Source organism: Taurulus bubalis, assembly GCF_910589615.1.
Source record: "Taurulus bubalis genome assembly, chromosome: 20".
Lineage (NCBI taxonomy): Eukaryota > Metazoa > Chordata > Actinopteri > Perciformes > Cottidae > Taurulus > Taurulus bubalis.
The window spans coordinates 12677446-12695357 of NC_136608.1; the positions used below are offsets into that span (position 1 = coordinate 12677446).

At 41.6% G+C, this 17912-nt stretch overlaps 2 protein-coding genes across 2 annotated transcripts; both read left to right on the top strand.

Annotated features, from left to right (window-relative positions):
- Nucleotides 1–2855: 2855 nt before the first annotated feature.
- On the top strand, nucleotides 2856–4049 carry LOC306752361 (4-galactosyl-N-acetylglucosaminide 3-alpha-L-fucosyltransferase 9-like; the record flags this gene model as incomplete). The annotated part of the gene is made up of 1 exon (XM_079236112.1): nucleotides 2856–4049. One exon carries the CDS (start codon nucleotides 2856–2858, stop codon nucleotides 4047–4049), a length of 1194 nt encoding a protein of 397 aa, XP_079092238.1.
- Nucleotides 4050–9585: 5536 nt separating this feature from the next.
- On the top strand, nucleotides 9586–17369 carry tcp11l2 (t-complex 11, testis-specific-like 2). The gene is made up of 10 exons (XM_079235775.1): nucleotides 9586–9675; nucleotides 11940–12126; nucleotides 12452–12584; nucleotides 13267–13387; nucleotides 13589–13812; nucleotides 13961–14097; nucleotides 14254–14441; nucleotides 14706–14887; nucleotides 15405–15577; nucleotides 15668–17369. Exons 2-10 carry the CDS (start codon nucleotides 11958–11960, stop codon nucleotides 15928–15930), a joined length of 1590 nt encoding a protein of 529 aa, XP_079091901.1. The 5' UTR covers nucleotides 9586–9675; nucleotides 11940–11957; the 3' UTR covers nucleotides 15931–17369.
- The last annotated feature ends 543 nt before the right edge of the window (nucleotides 17370–17912 follow it).

Genomic DNA, 17912 nt, shown 5'->3' on the forward strand with positions numbered 1-17912 from the left:
GTTATCGAACTCTAATATTCTTTCAGTATATTAAGAACCTAAAATTTAATTCCCTTAATTGACCCTAATTAGGGCATTTTGTCCTTTAACTTGAAAAACAAAAACACCTTAAAGAACACCTGCAGTTAAAAAATAAAAAAACTGAGCAGGCTGCAGGTGTCAGGTTAATAAGTAGACAGAGGATCATTTCTTTACACTCCTCACCTGACGCTCCGCAGAGACCAAACACAGGAAGGGGCGTTTTAATCACTATTTGTAGCTGAAACTGTAAAAAAAAAAAAAGTTAGACATCATTACAGAGTGATCAACTTTAATTTATGATGTTCCAAGAGTAAAAAAAAAGTAGACTGTGCAGCTGATCCAATAAAATGCAGACGTAGTCAAGGGCCTCTGACGTGGATACAAATACATCTTTTTCAGAATTCACTGAATATGATATATATTTTTAAATCGCATTCTCCCAAACCAGAGCAAAGAAGAAAACTTTTTTTTTTGCATTACGTCCAAATTTGAGTTGTTTCCAAAACGTTACTTTTAAAGCATTTATTAGAGCATGTTTGACCCTGGTATATGTTTACGCTTTCATGACCGTACAGCAAATGTCCCATGAGATCTGTATTTAGGTAAATATATACATGGTAAATAATCCAATGAAATACCATCATATAAAGTGTTACCATAAAAAAGACAAGAGGAGCCGCCTCTCTTCTTCTCTCCTGCTCCATTCCCCCTCCTTGCCATTTGTCCACCTCCCTGACGAGTAGACCAGGTGAGTCTCTCCCCACACCTGATCTCAATGCGCTCCTGACAAGGAGTGGGTGGAGCCTTCTGGCTGGAATGGAGATGCCAGACACGACCCTTCCCCTCAGGCCCTTACAATATGATGAGACTTACATGCTTTACTCTTTCAATTCATTTCAATTCAGTTTATTTTATATTGCCCAACATCACAAATACAAGTTTGCCTCGGAGGGTTTTACAATCTGTACACATAACATCCCTGTCCCGGGACCTCACATCGGATCAGGAAAAACTCCCCCAATAAAGATAGTAAAAACCCTTTCACAGGGAAAGAAGGGGAAGAAACCTGAGGGAGAGCAACAGAGGAGGATCCCTCTCCCCGGATGGACAGAAGCAATAGATGTCATGTGGCCAGAATGAATAACGTAACGGAGTTGCAGCACATTCAATGAATATGACAGAAATTATTCATATAATGAGTAGTAGGCAAGGTCCATGATCCAGATAGCCACGATCCATGAAGCAGAAGTAGGAAGAGAGGAGGGGCGGCATCAGCAGGGTCATGGCAGCTGGCAGGACCAGTTACAGGCCGGTTCCATCAGCAGGGCCATGGCAGCAGGCAGGACTGGTTCCAGGCAGCCACGATCCATGGCAGGGGGCAGGACCAGGGGCAGGGCCGGTTCCAGCCTTGAATCCATGGAAAAAGAAAGTAGAGTTATTAATGTTCATTGAAGAGACAATAATTTATCCAGAAGGAGAGAAAGAAGAGGAGAGGAGGAGAGGAAGAGAAGAAGAGAGGAGGAGCTCAGTGTATCCTAAAATGTCCCCCAGCAGTCTGGACCTATAGCAGCATGTCTAGGGCCTGGACCAGGGCAAACCTGAGCCAGCCCTAACTATAAGCCTGAAACAGCCCAAACTATAAGCGCTATCAAAGAGGAAAGTCTTAAGTCTACTCTTAAATGAGGTGGCCGTGCCTGAAAGTGGAAGCTGATTCCACAGAAGAGGAGCCCGATGACTGAAAGCTCTAGCCCCCAACCTTTTTACTTTTTAACACTCTGGGAACCACAAGTAACCCTGCATTCAGTGAGCGTAATGCTCTAGTGGGGTTATATGGCACTAAAAGCTCCTTAAGATATGATGGTGCATCACCAGTTAAGGCTTTGTAGGTAAGGAGAAGAATTCTAAATATGATTCTCTATCTTACAGGAAGCCAGTGGAGAGCAGCTTGTACAGTAGTAATGTGATCTCTCTTTCCCGTGTCCTCGTTAGTACACGAGCTGCAGCATTCTGGATCAACTGGAGAGACCCAAGGGAATTACCGGAGCAGCCTGATAATACGGAGTTACAATAATCCAATCTTGGGGTAACAAATGTGTGGATCAACGTTTCTGCACCTCTTTGAGACAGGATGTGCCGGATCTTTGAGATGTTCTGTAGGTGAAAAAAGGCAGTCTTTGAGATCTGTTTCACGTGGGAGCCAAAGGGCAAGTCCTGGATTTCATCTGGCTTGATTGACAGATATAGTTGAGTATCATCGGCAATACAGTGAAAGTTTATGGAGTGTTTTCTGATAATATTGCCTAAAGGAAGCATATATAAGGTGAATAAAATTCACAAGCACAGAACCTTGTGGAACTCCATGACGAACAGCGGTGGTCATCGAGGCCTTATCGTTTACAAATACAAACTGAGATCGATCTGATAAATATGACTTAAACCAGCTTAGTGCTGTACCTTAACACCAATCAACTGGTCTAGTCTCTGTAATAAGATGTCATGGTCAATGGTGTCGAACGCTGCACTAAGGTCTAACAAGACAGTACAGAGACAAGTCCCCTATCTGATGCAACTAGAAGGTCATTAGTAATTGTCACTAGTGCATCTTTGAATGTATGATTGTCCTGAATAGTCTATCATGATCAAAGCAAATATATATATATATATATATGAAAAAAAGAATTTCAGAGACTACTTTTACGAGTTTTGAAAAATCTAGCGGTAATGACAACCTGTGTTTCGCAAATCATTTGCTTTCAGTCAGACGACTCAATGCATTGTCCATTCAAATGTTCTGTCTTCAATCAACCGCTCTCTTCTCTCTCCAAAGGTGAGCCATGTCCTGCGCTGCCTGTCCGTCTCTGCGTCCCTTTGTCTTCAGCAGCGTAGCAGTGCTGTGCTTTATCAGCATTTTCCTCATGTACAGGTCTGATGTCCAGTACCACAATTTTGGAATTTACATAGGACAAGGCAATACGTTCTGTCCTGCATTTCTTTGTGCAGAGGAAGCACAGACCAAGGACACACACCCCACCAACTCTACAGAGCTCCACAATAACCAGTCCAGCCAAGAAGATCCAGGCACAATAACCAGTCTAACCCAGAAGATCCAGGCAGCAGCAGTGGACGTTGAGCCTGACACAATTGTGCTGATCTGGATGTATCCATCTGGCTTTAAATTTCCTCTCAGTTGCGGCGTTTACAATATCTCGAGATGTCAGTTAACATATGACAAGACCCTTTACAATAAAGCCCACGGGGTTTTGTTCCACCACAGGAACATAAATGGACAGTTGGTAGCAAATATCCCTAAAATGCCACGTCTCCCTTTTCAGAAATGGGTGTGGTTTAATATGGAGTCACCTGCAAACTCGCATCCAATCTCTGAACTTAATCAAGCATACAACTTGACATGCAGCTATCGCCTTGATTCAGATATTCCAGTGCCTTATGGATATATGGAACCATTGACATCTGAAGATGAGAGTTTTAAATTGCCAGCAAAGGACAAGTTGGTGTGTTGGATTGTGAGCAACTGGAACGCAAGATTCAGGAGAGTTGAGTTCTACAATGAACTGAAGAAACACGTTGAGATCCATTCTTATGGAAGTGCCTTTGGCAAACAAGTAAATAACGAAGACTATTCAAAAATTATTTCGACTTGTAAATTCTACCTCTCTTTTGAAAACTCCATCTACACAGACTATATAACAGAGAAGTTTTTCCGTCCTATGACATTGGGAACTGTCCCCATAGCTCTGGGCCCTTCAAGACAAATGTATGAGGAACATGTCCCACGTGATTCTTTCATTCATTTCCAGGATTTTTCTACTCCAAAGGACTTGGCAGAGCGGCTACTTTACTTTGATCAAAATCATACTGAGTACATGCGATTCTTTAACTGGACAAGCAAGTTTAAAGTAAAATATTCTTATTTTGGAAGAGAACATGCGTGCCAAACTTGTAAATACTTACAAAACCACAAGGAGTACCAAGCTGTTAAGGATCTGAACAGTTGGTTTTGGGGTTGAGATGTTGTGATCGCTCACATCCAAATGACATATTGTGTCTTTAAATTACTTCTTTGCTGAAGGTGTCAAAATGCACTTACCGTAGCTGATTATATTTTTATCGAAAGCATAGAAATGTATCTTTCACGTATATTGTTATAGTTATGAGTTAGACAATATTACATTTCTTAACGGTACTAGAAGATCTTTGAGCGTTTTGATTTGAAGTATTCTCACAGAAGCTCTTTTTGACATTTTTTATTTATGTCATTGGAAGTGATTTTTACATACTTGGCTGCTGCCATCCCAATACAATGAGGTTATATGCTGTACTATTTCAGGGCATAGAACCAATACCCATTTATCAGCATCTCAGAGATGTATCTCTGGCATGATATGTGTGGACAAAATACTCCTGTATTTATGTGTTTTTATTATGTGGTTATATATTTATGTGTTTGTTTTTTTCATCATCTGTTTCTTGCCCTTTGTTGTTATTGCTAATGTGGAAAAACAAATAAGAGGTCTAATGAACCTAACATTTAACTGCACCTTATGCAAATGTATTTATGCATTTAGTTTTTCATCAAAAAGTGGTTGTATTAAGAATGAGCAACGCAACAACATTACATTTCTTAAATCAAATTAAAAACTAAATTTCAGGGATTCCAACTAAATGGACATTTGATTTTAGTGCCAGTTGTTCATGTGATGTTATATTGTAGAGTTGAGAAACAGCGAGACAGTAGGCGTAGTTGCAGTCGAGATAGTTTACTCAAGCTCCACATAAAATGTACAATACTTGTGCAGTACTATAGCGGCAGCGCAAAACCCCACGCTTCCCGGAAACCAAACCCACAAAACCAACCTAGACCCCGGAAACCCCACCAGCTCTTAAAGGCACAGTAGCCCTTAGGTGAATGTCTCTCACAGTCCGTATGTGGGTCACCACAATATATTAATATAATTAATACATTAACTTAATTTGAACTAAAACTTCAGGTTTGTTTTAATTTCAGAAATATACAGTTAATTTTAAAACCTTTTTTCAAACATGTCCCTGTAAAAGCTGTTGTTCTGTTGCATGCAGGCTATAATAAAAAATAAAGAGCTTCTTTTCACTCGTGCAATATCAATGAAACTGTTCAATGTCGATATTTTCCTTTGTGCAATAATGTAGATGTAATAGTTTGATTATATTATATATAAGGTCCAGTGTTTCCTACGCTAAAGGAGCTAAGAAAGGAAGCATTGAAGCACCTTTCCTTAACATTTAGAGAATTCAAACGGCTCATATCATTGTGGCCACTTAGACACTGCCGGGTCTTTTCACTCAGTTAGAAACCTTCCAAAGCAAAAAGGACTTTTCAACTGCTGCCCGGTGTGGGTCCAGCTATTGATGCTCTCTTCCCTGGCTGACACGACTACTGTTTAGTGTTGTTTGCTCAACACATTTTAACACATCCACACATGCATTACTGATTACTGACTCCATGGTGGTTTGGTTTAGTTCATGTTATTCTTTAAATAAATGTGGTCATTTTTACTTTTCACTCGTCTGGTCATTAATGTTGCAGCCTCTGAGCCGGGTTGTAACACAAGCTATAGTTACATTTATACCTGGAATTGAATGAATGAATGAATGAATGAATATGTACTTTATTAATCCCCAAGGGGAAATTTAGTGTCGCGTAGCAGCCATTTACACAGAAAATAAGATAAGATATAAAAAAAACAGGGATGAAAGATATATGCAATAATAATACTGATAGAATAAAGATAAAAATAACAACAACAATAAAATAGCTGTATGAAAGAAAGAATAACAGAGTATCAATTTAGGAATTAAATTAAATTAACCTTGAACATTAGAGGTGCAAGAGTGCAAGTATGTATGTGCATATTAAGGTGTAAATGCAAATATAATAAAAATAAAATAAAAACAACAACAACAACAACAACAAACAATAGAAGAGTGCAAAAATGCAATAAATGTATATAATTGTATATTTGTATATAATATGATATGTTAAGTGTAGGTAACTATGAACATGTACAGTGTTTACATTGTTTAATTCACAGAGGGACTAGCAAGCAAGCGGTGACTTGTTGTAAAGCCGTATTGCTGTCGGCAGGAATGTTTTCCTGTAGCGGTCCTTCTTGCAGCGAAGCGTGAGGAATCTCTTGGAGAAAGTGCTCCTCTGGCCCTGCAGTAGGTGGTGGAGAGGGTGGTCCAGGTTGTCCAAAATGGACAAAAGTTTCTTCAGCGTCTTCCTCTCCACCACCTGCTCCAGAAACTCCTGCTTGCAGCCGATGATGGAGCCGGCCTTCTTAACTAGCTTGTTGAGTCTGTTGGTGTCACCGGCTCCAATGCTGCTCCCCCAGCAGACAATAGCGAAGTACAGGGCGCTGGCCACAACCGACTGGTAGAACATCTCCAGCATCTTGCTGCACACATTGAAGGATCGAAGCTTCCTCAGGAAAAAGAGTCGACTCATCCCCTTCTTGTACACAGCGTTGACGTTGGCCTTCCAGGTCAGTCGGCTGTCGATGGAAACACCCAGGTACCTGTACTCCTCCACTGTGTCCACGTCCTCTCCCAGAACACTCAGAGGACTAGGAGCTGTTGTCTTCCTCCTGAAGTCGACCACCATCTCTCTGGTCTTGGCCACGTTCAGAAGCAGGTGATTCACGCCGGCCCACTTCACAAAGTCACTCACCACTGCCCTGTACTCCTCCACCCGTCCATCCCTAATACACCCGACCACTGCAGAGTCATCAGAGAACTTCTACAGATGGCATGACTCCGTGTTGTACTGGAAGTCAGTGGTGTACAGGGTGAACAGGAAGGGAGACAGAACAGTTCCCTGTGGGGCTCCAACATCACTGACCACCGTCCCAGACAGCACACGGCCCATTCTGACAAACTGTGGTCTGCCTGTGAGGTAGTCAGTGATCCAGGAGAACACATTCCAGGTATATATACACATATATATGTATCCTCATATATATATATATATATATATATATATATATATATATATATATATATATATATATATATATATACATATATATATATATTTATATTCCAGGCTATGTTTTGATAGGGCCCATGGCGGCATCTGGCAGCAAATGCCATCTTTTTCGGAAGAATAATGCAATTTAAGCAAAGATACACATGATTCTCATGGAGAGTGATCTAGCAAAAACTGGAAAATTGCAATGCTGAGGTCAATTCCACTCAAGGTCACCAGAGTTCAGACACAATTGTCTCCATGTCTAAAATAAAACCTTGGGCTTATGTAGATCATATGTTCAAACTTTCATGCTTTATGCTGCGTTCACACCAAAAGCGTTGTGAATATTCGCGACGCATTACTCGCGTCAGTTTACCCGCTCGACAATAATGCTGTTTTCACACCAAAAGCGTTTCGAATGTTACTCGCGCCTCAAAGGGGGCGTGGCTTATCTCTGTGGCTCTGTATCTCCGTAAAGATAAATTGCTGTTTCCGCCATCCACCATGGAAATAACCACTAGTTACCATCGTCGCATGATGGCGGCGCAAGCAGATCGCGAGGCCCAGCGTCTCCCCAGTTTTAGCCTGTGCCAACATGCTTTAAAGCTACATCCATCGTGCCAGTGCCGAAACATTCCAAGCCGACGTGCCTCAATGACTACCGCCCTGTAGCACTCACACCCATCATTATGAAGTGCTTTGAGCGGCTAGTCCTGGCACACCTGAAGGACTCCCTCCCACCCGCACTGGACCCACACCAGTTTGCCTACCGCAGCAATAGGAGCATAGATGATGCAGTCTCCACAACACTGCACTGGACAACACCAACACCAACGCACGATTGCTGTTTGCTGACTTCAGCTCAGCCTTCAACACTGTCATCCCCTCCAAGTTAATCATTAAACTTGGACACCTGGGCACCAACGCCTCCCTCTGCAACTGGATTTTGGACTTTCTGACTAACAGACCACAACATGTTAGGTCAGGCCACACCTGCTCCACCATTTGCTTTTTCTTGTTCTTAGCTAAATAATCCAAATTCTCATGGACGTTGCTGTGCCTGGGGTTCGACCTCTCATAAGTGAAGTAACCACGTGGGAAAAAGACGTTCCTCCCAAAGACAAGCACACACAATTTATCTGCCAAGAAAGTTTTGGATAAATAAACACACTTGACATGGCTTCGATAATCATTTTGTCTTGCACTTAGTAGCCTATCATGATTGCAGATAATGTTCTACAGTGTGTTAAGTATTCGAAAAACCTTGGGTGCTCGTGCGAAGAGAAGTCCAGAATTCGATGAGTTATAATAAAACGTTTTTAATGAAAAGTTGATGATGATACAGTGTACATTACTCAGATGAGGGTAGTTTTTAGCCTTAGCTTCCACAGGCCGTTACTGTCTGGCTTCGGCTCAAAAGACCTCGAACAGGAAACTTCTCTGGGGTTTTAAAGTCCAGCACTTTGGGCTCATTCGCCTCTCATTGGTCAATTCTACGGCATGCGATTGGCTAAAGGTCTGTTCAAATGCAAATCAGATACCCTTCCCTCTGCCTAGTATCAAGTAATCAATCATTTGTCTAGACAGGTCATAGATTAAGAACAGGATATGGTGGTGTTCCAGTCCCTTTGTTCTTGTTTTCTTTGTAAACCTCACCTTAAAACAATAAAAAAAACAAGTGACTTCTCAACTAGTGACTTCCGCTATGTATACTAATATATATTTTCATAAGGCTTGCATTCTGCTTTCAACATAACCATGGTAGAAAACATTGAATTTCAGGTTTAAGTTACTCCTCTATTTAGGGTTATGTCTCAGGAAGAGTATTGCATTGTCCTAATATTGTGCTGAAAGACTCAACACTTTTTGAATGCAGCTGTTCTTATACAGATCAAAATTAACTGTTTTTGACTGAGGGACATGTCAATTTAGTGTAAAATGTATAGTATATCTGTTGAACATGTTTCTACATGTAATAATAACAGTGCACATCACTCAATCCAATCAATAGCTCTTTATTAAGCATTGACAAAATATGGCATACCCACTGTGTCTATACTGGTATAATAAATATACTGGTTTGTACTTTATGACCAAGGCAACTATGTTGTATTATATTAAACATGCCAAAGATTAAAGAAGTAGCAGTATGTCTACTTGATGAAATAGACAGGAGAAAACCAAGTCTTAATAGGCCTTCAAATGCTGGCTGAGTCCCCCTAATGTCTTTCAGACACAGCTGTAAACAGACTGAGGTCACATCCGTAAACACAGTCGTCCCACGTGAAACAGAGTGGAGCGTACCATTTCCACCATATAATGTAGAATATCGTTTAAAGTGTCTCTCCCCAAGCTCGACATGTGCATTTAGTTAAATATATACCGGTTTAAAACTTGTATTTTATTGAAAATAGGTGTAGTTTGAATCACAAACCTTCTGTTCGCATTCGCCTGGCCCTTGATCGACCCTATATATGAAATGGTTTCGCCCATTTGTCCTCGGCGTCATGTTGGGGTAACTAAAGACCTTTAAACAGGGAGACGAGCCTCACTAAACGACAGCGGATCTTCACTTTAGAGTTGAGCTATTTTGGGTATCAGTCTCCTTTTCCGGAGACTTGAATGAGGTAAAGGTCGGATTTTGTTCAGCTCAGTTTACTCAAATTGAAATTGTCACTCACTGGGCTTGTTGTTGTTTTGCAACTTTACGTTAATTTTGAGTTTGGCTTCGTTGTGGAGCAGCAACTTGCGTACAGTCGTCGAAGGTTCAAGCTAACTACAGCTGACGTTAAAAAAATGACCAGTATTATGCTTTACGTTATATACGGCTGTTGTGTTCCAGAAAGCGTCGTGTCGTGTAACAAAGACTGTCGTTAAACCCTGCTGTAACGGAGCCTCGACGAGTGACGAGCTTGTCGGTTATCTCCGTATGTCGCAACGCACTTCGTCTGACTGCAGTTTTTGTTTGGCTTCTGACGTTAGCATGGACATGTGATGAACTATATTCAATTTGCATGACGTTCTTGTTTTTGTCCGCTGCTCACATCACGTGTGCCCACTTCTTACGCGTGTGTGGATATTATTATTGTTTTTTTCCACATGCAAAGCGAGGCAACCAAAGATTTTCCATGTCGGGGTGAGAGACAGGGAGCTGCAGCCAATAGCGAGAGACCCCGTCTAGTTAGCCCCGCCTCTCTGACCCATCGCTTTGTTTACAATATACTGCAGACGAATCTGGGTCCCAGAAGACTGCCTTTGTTTGTTTAATATGATGTAGATTATTTGCATGTTGCTCGTTCTGCATTCATCCAACATACCTGGGCAAGTGACATGGATGTTGACGGATATATTACCAGCTCATTGCATTCCAGTGCTGTATCGTACGGTCTACACAATGAACCGACTTCAAACCTGTCAAAAACATTTAAATTGTTTATTAAAAAAATATGTTAACTCACGTGTACATACGTATGGCAAATGTTTAGGTTGTATCTTTATGTTATTGCATACTGCATTTTAATGTGCCTAGTATTTCGACTACTCTGCTTTCTTATAATGAAGCAGCAGATGACCTAATCCGTAATCAGTTTTCTGGACTGCACTGCTCTCATCACTCTAGATAATCTCTGAAAATGGCCTGCTACGTTGCTGTGGCCTAGCTGTCAAGTCTATCAGATGATGTAATGAATGAGCTGCGGACACAGCAGGGGTACATGGAAGTCACACCCTCACCCTTTGAGCTATCTTTAAACCAAATGAGCAGCAAGGGAGTGTGCGTTCATTTTTGGCAGCAGATAGCTGAGGCCGGGGACGGGAAGAAACACCCAAGGGTCACCCTGTCAGCGCAGATATTAGAAAAGGCCTTCTTGATAAATTAAAGGTGTTACAGTAATCAAGATGCATTTTATTGTTGCTTTTTCTGGCAACATATGTGTGATGAGGACATGAACACAACGTCCACAGTAGTTCAAGTTCACTCGGTTTGGATTTAGCTCATATGTTAAATATTTGTTTGAAAGACAGGTTGTTTGAATAGGGACAGCTGTAACATGATCGTTTCAGAAATTGAGAAGCCCTCTATTGTCCCATGTTGCCCTGGAGACCCGATTTCTCTCAGATAGGCCGACCACAGAGGTAGATAACAGTATCCAAAGTCAGGACACACAAAGAAGAACCTATTTTCACAATTTGGTTTAAACAAATAGGCCTATCCATATCTAGGTTTAAACTCCAAACGCTTTTGTTTAAACCTAGTAATGGATAGGCCCTCTGTTGTCCCATGTTGCCTTGGAGCCAATGTATCTGGGATGGGCCTATTTGTTTAAACCTAGTTATGGAAATAGGTCGCTTTGTTTGTGTCCTGATTTTGGATTATGTTGTCCACCTCTGTGGCAGTACAAGTGCACTGAAAATGTTTTCCAAAGAATTACTTGATCACCATCAGCTGAGTTTAATAGGATGTTGATACTTACTTAATTATTGTATTCTCAGTAAACTCATTTTGTGGAGGAGAAAAAAAAAGGGAGATTCTCAAGAATATAGCATCGGAGTTTCCTAATTGTCAGTAGATCCCACGAAAAAGACCACAACCAACAATCCATTACTCTTACATAGTCTTTGAATACTTTCTAACATACTCTGTCTTTCCCTGTCCACCTCAAGTCATTTTTATCCCACTGAAGATGTAAATCTTGAAAATGATCAGATTGTGAATATGTAGTTTGTGTTTTTAAAGGCAGAGAAAGGGAAACTTTCCATTTCAATTCTAAACCTGTTCCTGGTGTTTCTGTTCAAGTAGTAAGATACCTCTTAACAGGTTCAGAAAGAGAAATCCAGTTCCCTTCTGCTGAAGTCATAGCCGACGAGCTAAGGGTTATAACCAACTTCTCAGGTGCAGCTACAACCCAAGATGCCTCTAAACGATGAGCGACCTGCCTCCACGTCCAGCGGTGAGGAACAAGGCAGCGACGTGGAGTCGTCCTCGGATCGTTGCGACAGCATGACGTCGACCAGCGACGTGGACTGTTCCCGTGAAAGCTTCACTAGCAACTGCTCCAGCAAACCTTGCACGCCCTCCTGTGAGTTTCCCACCTCACCGTGTTTTTTCTCAGACTTCTGACTTTCTGCTTTTTATTTTTGTGTCCATGATTTTCTCAGTTGGTGTGGTTTCTGCACCGACTCAGACTCCACTTTGAGAATTAATATCTATGATGATATTTTGTTGGTAAAAAAAATGCATCTGCGAGAAAGGGGAAGCCAATTAAACAAATGTTTTAATTAAGCCTGTATTTTATCTGCAATCACAGGAATTACCAACCTCACGGTTGATTTTACACTTTTTGTTTTGTTTCAGCTCTCTCATTAATCTATTTTCAAAGCTTGTTCAATATTTGGTTCCCACAGCAAGCCCACCCAAAACCTTAACCCTGGATGAAGTCATGGCGTCCACCAGAGACCTCTCTAATCTCAGTATTGCCCACGAGATCATCATGAACCGCGACTTCCATCTGGAACCAGACAGCCTGCCTCAGGACAGGTATACTGCGAAAAACATCTTTCACACCTCGATCATTAGTAAATGTAAACATCAGTTGGTCAGGTCAGGGCTGTACAAAACAAATGAAAGTAAGTGCACATGAGTTGGATAACACAAGCTTTGATTTCAAATGTCAAGTTGTCCATCTCAAATCATTAAACTTGCCGCTGCCTTGCAGTATCCAGACTCTACGCCAGAGATTCATCCTGAAATCTGGAATAAATTGGTGTTTAGCAAGAACTGTTTATTGTATCTATGCTTCCTATTGAATATAGAGTTTCACAGTATTGACAAAGTTATGTGTACACGTCATGGAAGAAAACTCATCACCGAACTCAAATGAAAGTGAGTCTGGATTCAATTTTACAGTAAAAAGAAAAGATGGGCACCACATATGTCACCGTCTGTCTGCCTCTGTTTACCTTTAGCATAACACTGAACTGAACAGGAGAGAGGACAGATGAGGGGAAAGTAATGTCTTTAGTGGAAGAGTGAAGACAGGGACAGTAGAGGATAAGATACTGGCTGCAATACAACAAAAGTAGGGATGTTTTAATTTTTAAATTTCTCTTTAGATGCTGTTGGTTGTTTATCGCTACCAAACTCTATTTCATAAGTGGGCATTTTTCCTGACAGATTACAAACGCAGCTAAGCTAAATCTTCCATTTCTTTTTTTTTTAGTTTATGGAAGATAGTTAGAGATAATGTCCACAAGGCCTTCTGGGACATCCTGGCGTCCGAGCTGAACGACGACCCGCCTGAGTATGGGGAAGCCATCAGATTATTGGAGGAGATCAGAGAGGTCAGCACACACTCTGTGATGTCACCCTTCACTCGGTCTGCAGGAATTACTTAATCGCTCCCATTCTCACGGTCCTTTTTTATCTGGTTCTCTTTATCTCCATCTTCTTTGTGACTGTCGGAAAATCAGGAACAAAATAAGCAACATCACTGATTAATTTAGTTATGAATAATGCTAGCTACCGTTTTCCTATTTGGACAGGTTTTACTGTCATTCCTGAATCCGGGCGCCAATCGGATGCGGACTCAAATCACGGAGGTGCTGAACATGGACCTGATTCGTCAGCAGGCTGACAACGATGCTGTCGACATCCAGGGGCTCGCCTCTTACATTATCACCACCATGGGCAAGATGTGTGCGCCAGTTAGGGATGAGGATATCAAGAAGCTCCGCGACAGCCCAGATAACGTAGTGACACTGTTTAGGTACGCACACAAATGCGATTTAAAGCCTTTAAAAACATTTGTTTTGATTTTTATTGTCTGTCTGAGAGAGAATAATCTTTGTGAGTTAAATAATTGAACTATTTTATATGGAGCAAGTTAATCCCGATGGCTTTTTTTTACACCCCAGGGAGATCTTCCGTGTGCTGGACCTGATGAAGGCTGACGCAGTCAACTTTAAAATCTATAATCTGAGGCCTGTGCTGCAGAGGCAGGGTGTTGAATATGAGAGGGCAACGTTTCAAAGCATCCTGGACAAAACCCCCAGTGAGTGAACAAGAACAGAATTTTCCCTACAGCTTTTATTTACGTACATATTTTATCATTTCTGTAGCCAGGTAGTACCAACATGTGTATTCTCGTCAAAAAAATAGCATGAAGAACAAACCCCTCAATCGGTATTACTGCGATAAACCATTTCAGATGCTTTGGCGCACACCACCTCGTGGATCAAGTCTGCAATTGAGGAGCTGTCGAGGAGCTTTATCACCAAAGAACCGACTGATGGTCAGGGGAAAGGACAGCAACTGATGCCCGGGCCCTTTCAGGTCCTCAACGTTGCCTTCCTCCGCATCCTTACATGGGACTACGATAAGATCCCACTGCCTGAGGTGAGTGTCTTGAATTTGTGTATGTAACTGAGAGAAAGAGATTATATTACCTCTTTGTATCTCTGGTGTTTATTTATTTTTGAATTATTTATTGTTGGAAGCAGTGAGTCTTAACATGAGTTAGTGAGGTAACCAAATAGTGAGCTTCAGAAGTGCTGGGTGGTAGATAAAAAAAAAAAAATTGGGACAGGGCCAGGATAGCCGTTTTCCCTAGAAGACAAATATTTCCCAAAATGTGAAACTATCGCTGAATCTCTTGTGCAGACCTGGATGACCGATGAGACGCGTCTGCGGGAGATTCAATGGCAGCTCCAGCAGAGTCAGGCGGTGAACGAGGTGCTGCTCATTATCTACAGCACCGTTGGAGGGGCCATCCAGGGTCTGCCCGCCTTGTCTGAACGCCTGAAGAGGATGATCAGTGTGTTGCTGGACGGGATGCACAGCCCGTCAGTTCACTTTAAAAAAATTATCCATCTTTTAAGACATGGTCCGGTGTTTTGAAGTGGGTTTGTATGAGGTACTTATCCATAGTCGGTGTATTAACTCACGTAGATGGCGGTCGGCACACTCACAGCTTGGAGAAACTTGCAGGAGTATCAGCACGGGACCAAAGCAATGAAGCCTACTGCTGTGGACGGGGGCTGCAGCTACATGTATTTTTAGACACCTAAAAAAAGGCTCACTTGAAAAAGAAGTGTCAGTGTACCCTAAATTTAGAATATTTTCCAGCTGGTAACAGAACTGAAAGTGAAACGTATCGACACTGCTGTCATCGGTCTGGGGGCTTGAAGCGAGAAAAGATAAATGTCACTTCAGTACCCCGTCGGAAAAGATGAAGCGGGGAAAATATATTCTGTCTACAACCCCACATTAAAACTCCAGGACTATCCCTTGACATCCACAATCTGTATTCAAAAAGCATCTGATCGTCACAGGTTCACTCTCCTCTCCTTCTATCTGCAGGGCCTTCAACCTAGACGACGCACTAGAGAGCGTGAGCGCTCAGATCTCCTGTGAGCTCAACAAGTCTCTAACGGAGAGAAGCTACCCCGCCCTGAGCCCGGCGCTGCAGGCCACCCTCACAGGCCAGATCCGCAGCATCACCCAGAAGGACAATCCCATCCGCACTCTCGTTGGTAAGACAGCGAGGGCTCGAGGGACTGTTTTTTCCCCCTCAAATATTGGCATTTTCTAACCTTTCCCTTACTCATTTTGTTTCTGTGCAGAGGATCGGGTGCAGCAGTTCTTCATGGCACTCATCTGTGATCCTAAACCCCAGGTCAAACTTGAACAGGTGCCAGCCGGCTTGACCGCCATCAAGCCGGAACTAGCATCGGTGGGAGCAAAGTTCATCTCTCTAGTTAACTACAACAAGGTTGTCTATGGACCTTTTTACGCGGATATCATCAAGAAGCTGATGTTCATGAGCAGTGCACCAGCAGCAAACCCTCTGCAGGACACCACTCAGGACTCGGTCACCTCCAATTAAAACCAAAGTCTGTCTTGTGTAGTCTAAGGAGTCTGTTTGCTACTGCACATAGCTAAAGCTAAGGAGGCACTACATTAGCGAGGCAGTGCAACTGCTTCGCTCAAACCAGTGTACTCCAATAGTTGGAGTTACCTTCATTGTATTGCAAATGTATATTTTTTTTCTCACTGCATTGAGCAGTGAAGGCCCTGCAGTGTAGGCGCCATGCAGGAGACATTTAATGTGACCTGCATCCTTTGTGATGAATGCTCTAAAAGATGCTTCGCTGTGAATATTTTTCAGCTTCAAACCCGGATCACCAGTGTTACAGCGATCCATTTCTGAACCTCATGGCGATCCCTACATGGGGAATGTGTCTGTAGTCAGACTTTTATTGTAGAGCGAGTCCAGAGGGGGGAAAAGATCAAAACCAGTGTGTCCGATACAATAAGCTTTATAAAGTAAAGGGGTAAACTGTTATATTTAGAAAAGTAGCACATGAGATTCCTTATGGAGAACAAATTATTTATCACTGCTAAATTCTAAGGTCACTATGTATATAATATAACTACCGTTAACTATGACCACCCTTGAACAAATTAATGCAAAACACAAGATAGCCCTTTTCCCACGGAATTCATCTTTTTGTTTGTTCTCCCTTTTTGCTTCTTTATTATCCAGATAACTTAACTTTCTGCATTTCTTTAATCCACTTGTATTACTTTACAGCAAAAAAATAACTGTGTTTTTATTGTCTGCATGAGTAGCTTTGTGTTTGTGTTTTATAATCATGAGTCATTTGTTGTCACATGATGTATGTTCTATACTTTTACTTATTTTCTGCCAGTGGAATATTTGTTATGTTGACTTAGTTGCCATGTTTGTTCCATGTTGAGGTCCTGTAGTTGTTACAGTATTGCTGTGTTGGCAGATAGAACCTGTGGGGAAATGAAAGAGGCTGAACTCAAAAGTGAATTTGTGTCCAAAAATTTCCATTGGTCCCAATAATGCACAAAGAAAAGTGATGTGTACTTTTGAAAAGGCGTCTATACAATGTGGGAAATTGTTGTTGTTTTCTTCTTTACCACAGTTAATATAATACAACTTTTAAAATAAAATTGACCACGTCTTAATTTGTTTGAGGACAGATTTGAAGTGCTCTGAAAAAAGTGTGTGTGTGCGCGTGCGTGCGTATACACACACACACACACACACACACACACACACACACACACAGAGAGAGAGAGAGAGAGAGAGAGAGATCTAAGTCTGTGTTTTATCAGAAGGCCTCAGGGAAAACGTTTAGTGCTGTGAAGCTGGAGACTTGAGCTGGGAAATATCCCCTGAAATCAATAACACAATTAATTATCTTCTTCTCCGCTGAAGTGATTAAGGACACAATATTGATTATCTGTCCTCACACTGGATCTGCAAATATTAAGCTGTTAACATCCCTTGTCAGAAATGTAAATAAAAATACGTAAATATACCTTAGTTAGAGTTTCTTGAAGCCCAAACTGGCATTTTTAAATAGCTTTTTTTCTGATCAGCAGAAAACAATCCAAAATATCATACACATTATTAGTTTAATATCACAAGACAAAGAAAAGCAGCAAATCAACACAAGATTTAGTTCATGTGCGCTCGAAAACTTACTTACCAAATTAATTAGTTGACTGATCAACCAGACGACAGCGAAGCTTTTTGGTTTCAAACTATAGTTATCAAGTTATCTGGCGTCCGTTGTCTTTATTGTTTTGTTTTCATAAAAGGTGGAACGTTTGGCCTCATTGGAGAGGACGGAGTGAGAAAGAGATTGTGGAAAGATGGGGGACAACGGCCACAAGTGGAATTTGAAACCCGGGCCTGTGTTCTTGAGGTCTCAGCTTTAATACTTTGGGTGTGGATCCACCAGGCGAGCTTCATATTTCAACTGAAACCCATTGTTTGTTGTTGCTATACAGAGAAAGGAGCTGCTCATTTCTGTTGCGGGCTGGAGGCTC

Coding starts and splice junctions, on each gene's coding strand:
- tcp11l2 (XM_079235775.1), top strand. CDS start 11,958: ATGCCTCTAAACGATGAGCGACCTGCCTCCACGTCCAGCGGTGAGGAA. Junction 14,098..14,253: donor CATCCTGGACAAAACCCCCA/GTGAGTGAACAA, acceptor AAACCATTTCAG/ATGCTTTGGCGCACACCACC. Junction 14,888..15,404: donor CTGGACGGGATGCACAGCCC/GTCAGTTCACTT, acceptor TTCTATCTGCAG/GGCCTTCAACCTAGACGACG.